The sequence below is a fragment of the Canis lupus genome, chromosome 31 (genome assembly GCF_003254725.2).
Source record: "Canis lupus dingo isolate Sandy chromosome 31, ASM325472v2, whole genome shotgun sequence".
In the NCBI taxonomy this organism is placed as follows: Eukaryota; Metazoa; Chordata; class Mammalia; order Carnivora; family Canidae; genus Canis; species Canis lupus.
This window is the reverse complement of record NC_064273.1, coordinates 26,026,055-26,031,907: the sequence shown is the minus strand read 5'-3', so window position 1 is coordinate 26,031,907 and position 5,853 is coordinate 26,026,055. Positions and strand designations below refer to the sequence as shown.

General features: G+C 36.0%; 1 protein-coding gene across 1 annotated transcript; it reads right to left on the bottom strand.

The window, feature by feature from the left end:
- Nucleotides 1-4,151: 4,151 nt before the first annotated feature.
- Nucleotides 4,152-4,657, bottom strand: LOC125754158 (keratin-associated protein 6-3-like). Its single transcript, XM_049104746.1, has one exon. The coding sequence runs from the start codon at nt 4,637-4,639 to the stop codon at nt 4,391-4,393; it is 249 nt and encodes an 82-aa protein (XP_048960703.1). The 5' UTR covers nt 4,640-4,657; the 3' UTR covers nt 4,152-4,390.
- Between the last annotated feature and the right edge of the window lie 1,196 nt (nt 4,658-5,853).

The following is a 5,853-nucleotide window of genomic DNA, read 5'->3' as shown; positions in this document are numbered from 1 at the left end:
TTCCATTTTTTAGTCCCACTTCACTGCCTACTTTGTATTATTTCAGTATTTTTAATATTAGATTTTAATTTATCTAGTGACATTTTGGCTGTATCTCTATATTTTTTAGTGGTTAGTCTTGAGATTGCAATATAAATAACTAATGTTTCCCAGTGTTCTCAGAGCTCATATTTTACTACTTTAAGTAAAAGGTATAAGCCTTACAAACCTAAATATTCCTTTACTAATGCCTTCTCTTAGTACACTTATTAGATATATTATGTCAACATACCTTTAAACCACTTCATTCAGTATTATAACTTTCTGCTTTTAGCAGTTATACATATTTTAAAGAATTTAAGAGGGAAAGAGTAGTCTACTGTATTTACCTAAATGTGTGAAACTTTCTATTGCTTTCCCTTTATTTCTGAAGTTCTAGCTATCCCTTTAGTATTATTTTCCTTAAGACTGTAAAATTTCCTTCAACACATATTTTAGAAAAAAAATCTCCCAGACACAAATTCTCTTAGTTTTCCTTCATCGTCACTTTTGTCCCTAAAGGATATTAAGTATAGAATGTTGGATTCTTTTCTATAAGCACATTATGTATATTTTCCACTCTCTTTGGGACTTTGGGTATACATGTATCACCAGGACCAGGACCATACGTCCTGCCTGTTACTGTCCACCTGCTTTTACTCACTAACATTTGTCTTAAACATTTTCCCCTAAGTTCTTCTTATAGGCTTTTCCCTTAACTTAGACAAATGAAACCTGAAACCATGCCTAGGTGATGGCAACTGCCTTGACAAATCTCCCATCTGTCCAGACCATTCAGACTCTTTGGTCTAAACCTGACTTAACACTTGTGCAGATGGACCATGAGTGACCTCTGAAATGACCTACAATCACCTTTACCTGCCTCATTATAATACTAATATCTCTGCCCAAGGAGAAGCCTCAGCCTAATTTACATAACATATAATGTATGTATAGGCATGTTTCCTTAGGGTGTGTGGGCATGACCTATGCCCACTTCTACATACATGACAAGGCTTCCCTATCTAAATATTCATCTTAACCCTAAGCAAGAAGAATCCATTCAGTCTCTCAGGGAGTCATAGCCTTGGAAGCTATTTGCTGTGATCTCCTTTTTTGCTTCAAATAAGTTTCTTTGTGTAACAGCTCAATCTGATGCAGTTTCTGACTCACCAAGGAGCAAACTCACTTTGGTTCGGTTACATATGGACATATTTTTTTAGTTTATTCTAATTGGTATATACAACTTCTTGACTCTCTAAACTTGTGAATTTTACCAAATTTAAGAAAATTTCTTTTTTTTTAAGATTTTATTTATTTATTCATGAGAGACAGAGAGAGAGAGAGACAGAGAGACAGAGAGGCAGAGACACAGGCAGAGGAAGAAGCAGGCTCCATGCAGGAAGCCTGATGTGGGACTTGATCCTGGGACTTCAGGATCATGCCCTGAGCCGAAAGCAGGTGCTAAACCACTGAGCCACCCAGGGATCCCAAATTTAAGAAAATTTCAAACATTATTTCTTCAAATATGATTTCTACATCAATCTATATTCCCCCTCCATTTGAGATTCTAATGCTATAAATGTTAGAAATTTTGGTATGTCCTACAAGTTCCTGACCTTTTTTTTATAGTTTTACATTGTATTTACTTTTTTTTTTGCCTTCAATAGTTTCTCCTGATTTATCATCAGATTTTCTGACTCTTTCCTCTGATATCTCAATTCTGCTAGTGAACCCATCCAAAGAATCTTTTTTAAAAATTTCAGACATTGTATTTTTTAGTTATAAACTTTTCATTTGGTACTTTTTATATTTCTATTTCTCTGTTGAAGATATCTTTATTTTATTTTATTTTCATTCAATGTTTATCTTTACCCTATGGATCATAATTATAAAGTTGCTTAGGGGTACATGGGTGGCTCAGTCAGTTAAGTGTTTGACTCATGATTTCAGCTCAGGTCATGATTTCAAGGTTGTGAAATTGAGCCCTACACCTATAATAGTTTACCTATTGTCATCACAAACTTAACAGCTTAAAAATCACACGTTTATTATTTCACATTTTTTGTTAGTCTCTGCTCTAAGCATAACTTAGCTGGCTCTGCTGCTTAAGGATTTCTCACAAGGCTACAATCAAGATGTCAGCTGGGTCTAAAACCCAGGATTGACTCAAAGATTGACTGGGAAAGGACCCATTTCTAAGCCCATATCGTTGTTGGCACAATTCAGTCACTCCTGGGTTGTGGGACTGAGGGCCTAGTTTCGTTTCTCTTTCTTTCTTTTCTTTCTTTCTTTCTTTCTTTCTTTCTTTCTTTCTTTCTTTCTTTCTTTCTTCTTTCTTTCTTTCTTTCTTTCTTTCTTTCTTTCTTTCTTCTTTCTTTCTTTCTTTCTTTTTTCTTTCTTTCTTCTTTCTTTCTTTCTTTCTTTCTTTCTTTCTTTCTTTCTTTCTTTCTTTCTTTCTTTCTCTTTCTTTCTCTTTCTTCCTTCTTTTATCTCTTCTTCTTCTTCTTCTTCTCCTTCTTTTTTTTTTTTGAGAGAGAACATGTGTGCATGAAGAGGGGAGGGTTGGAGGGAGAAGGAGAGAAAGAATCTTAAGCAGGCTCCATACCAGTGCAGAACCTGAGGTGGGCCTTGATCTCACAACCTTAAGATCATAACCTGAGCTGAAATTAAGAGTTAGATGCTTCACTGACTGAGCCACCCAGGTGCCCCTAGGGACTCAGTTTCTTGCTGGCTATTGGCCAGAGGGCACTTACAATTCCTTCTCAAGTGGCTCTCTCCATTATGCAGCACACAGCATAGTTTCATGCTTAATCATAGCCAGCAAAGAAGATAGTATGTAAGAAAGATGGACATTATGGTCTTATGTAACATAATCACGAAAGTAACTTCCTATTACCCTTTTACATTATATTGATTAGAAGATACCATAGGTCCTGTCACACTGAAGGGGAAAGGGTAATACAAGGGTGTGAATATCAGTAGGTGGGGAAAATGTGGGCCATCTTAGTATATATGTCAGAGTGAGGCCTGCTTCAGTTGTCTTCCTGCTTGAGAACTGATCACAATTGCTAGGTTTTTGTATGCCGTATGATTTTTATATTGTGTCTTGGAGACAATATAATATTGTCTTGAATATTATGCTGTGGTTATCTGGATCTTGCTAAAAATCTTGAGAGATTGTTATTTGTTGTTGTTGTTATTTTCTGTTAGCAGATTAGCCTGAGAAGCTTCATCCCATTACAGTTTCTATCTTAGTCATGTATATATATATATATACAATCAAAGCAAAAGAAGAAACTTGAAACCAGAAGGTAAGATTTTATACATTAAGCTTGTTCATATAATATGTTCTCAGGCTGCAATATCTCCTGTCTATTATGAAGCCATAAAAATTAGTGTCTAATAATCTGCTGAAACATTGGTATTAACCCATATCTATTGGCGGATTCTAAATCTTTTGAATAGAGCAATTGGGCAATCTGAACCATATTATTTTCTCCTCCATTCCTAAGTACAATTTTCTTTTCCCGATCCAAATGGTTGATAGGGCCTGTGAGCAGCAAAGTAGAAGTCAAACTAGAGCTCTGTGTGGATTCCAGTGGAGAGAATTCATATAGGGCTATCTGCACTGTAGTTTTGGAACATACCTGACAAAATTCCATATACCCTATCCAAGCACTATCAATGAAACTTATTGACAATATTAGCACTCATAGATCTCTGGCCATGTAAGGGAAAGTCAACTTCTGCCCCACAGGTCAGGTCGCTGTTGAGATTGGAAGTGGCCTGAAATACCAATTAAGAAATTGTAAAAATTTATATAGCAAAAAACATAAAGAGCTAAAATCATTATAAGAAAAAAAAAATATTTCCTCTCTTTACCAGACAAGAAACTGAGATTTACAAAGGCCACAGATTTTTTCTGTAGTCACAAATATTGAGATCAGTATGCAAAGATAAGAAGATAAAAATTAGTTCCCAAAGAAAAGTAATTGTTACTCAATTAATAACCCAAAAAAGTAAAGCCAACCTCCACATAATAAATTAATTTTAAAAAGTTTTCTCTTTCATATTTATGAGGAAATTAAAAATTTATTAGGAAAAAAATAGAAGCAAATTTAGCATAAAATCACAAAAATAAGAGCTATACCAACATCATTTTGTTGGAACATGAGTTCACAAGTTGAAATTCATATTCTTCCAGATATCAAGTAGTATCAGTTCCAGGTATTTTACCAAATCATACAGAAGTTTGCAATGTAGGGTAGAATAAACATCTCTTGTGGGTGAGACAAAAAATTCACATGGTTCAGAACCGCTGAGTCATTCAGTGAAGTTGTAGAGGGTGAGTCTCCTAGGGCATTCTCAGTTAGTAGCAACCAAAGCCAGAGCCACATCTGTAGCCACAGCCAGAGCCACCGCCATAGCCATAGCCCAGTCTGCGGAAGCCACAGCCATAGCTGGAACCATAGCCACAGCCCAGGCCTCTGTAACCTCCATAGCCATAGCCTCTATAGCCACAGCCTCCATAGCCACAGCCTCCATCTCCACAGCCTCCATAGCCACAGCCTCCATAGCCACAGCCTCTGTAGTAGTTCCCGTAGTAGCTGCCACACATGGTGTTGGTTATTGAGGTTGTGCTTGGGCAGAGAGGGGTAGAAGCGTCAATTCACTGTGAACATTTTCTCCCTGCAGAGACCTTTTATATGCCCTCAGAGTGGGTGTCACCCACCACAAATGTCATGTCATTGGCTAATTGGTGGGGCCAATGTGAGTAATTTGTTGACTTCTGGTTTTAGACATGGCTTCAGAGGCAATGAAGATATCTGCTTTGTTTCACCACATCTGAACCATTTTGTGGGCCATTGGTGAGAATCAATTGTCTCATCCTCAAAGCTTTACTCATGAAATCTTCAATTACCTTATGTAACCAATCTTTGTGGTAAGAAATAGCATTTTTATTGACAAACTCTGACCTGCTCCAGATGAATAATTTTACCTTCATTCTACTGACATTCAGCAAATCATAATATTCTCCTTTATGCTTGAATTCTCCGTCTATTACCTCCTGCCCCAAACCTATTGTTATCCATGAGGGATTCATCTCATTTTCATGTGAGAGATGTTTTACCACTAAAAGCTAAAATAGTTTAAAGTTCTGAAATACCAGGCCTAAGAAAACTGGACGCTCTCATTTACATTAATATTTCTTAAACTTTTAACACTCTGTTTTTAAAGCATGAAATATTTTCCCCATGGCTTCAAATTTATATCCTGAATTCACAGTTAGAAAAAAAGAAAAATTATGAGGTTTCATTTGACTTATAAAATGACATTTTCATGAAATATTTTTTTTTATTTAAATTCTTTGTGATCTGACTAGAGTATGGTGTTTCTAATTTGAAACAATAATACTAGGACACCTGGGTGGCTCAGCAGTTGAGCATCTGCCTTTGGCTCAGGGCATGATCCCAATCCCAGGATCAAGTCCCACATTGGGCTCCCTGTGAGGAGCCTGCTTCTCCCTCTGCCTGTCTTTGCCTTCTTTCTGTGTCTCTCATGAATAAATAAATAAAACCTTTAAAAATATAAAACTATAATGCTGACAGATACTTTTTTATGGAATCTACTAGATTTTCCCTAACTAAAAGACTCTTGGTAAAATATCCCATACTCTGAAAAATATGAGAAAAACGTTGTTATTATCATTATTATATTATTACTTTTACTACAATGAAGTTCATCATTGAATTCAATGATATAATCAAATAAACACTCTGAGCTTCTATGTCCCTAGAAAAATCAATTTCTAGGAGTGAGTAGAACATATTT

What these genes read in the sequence shown, in the direction of transcription:
- LOC125754158 (XM_049104746.1), bottom strand. Translation starts at nt 4,639, where the DNA reads ATGTGTGGCAGCTACTACGGGAACTACTACAGAGGCTGTGGCTATGGA.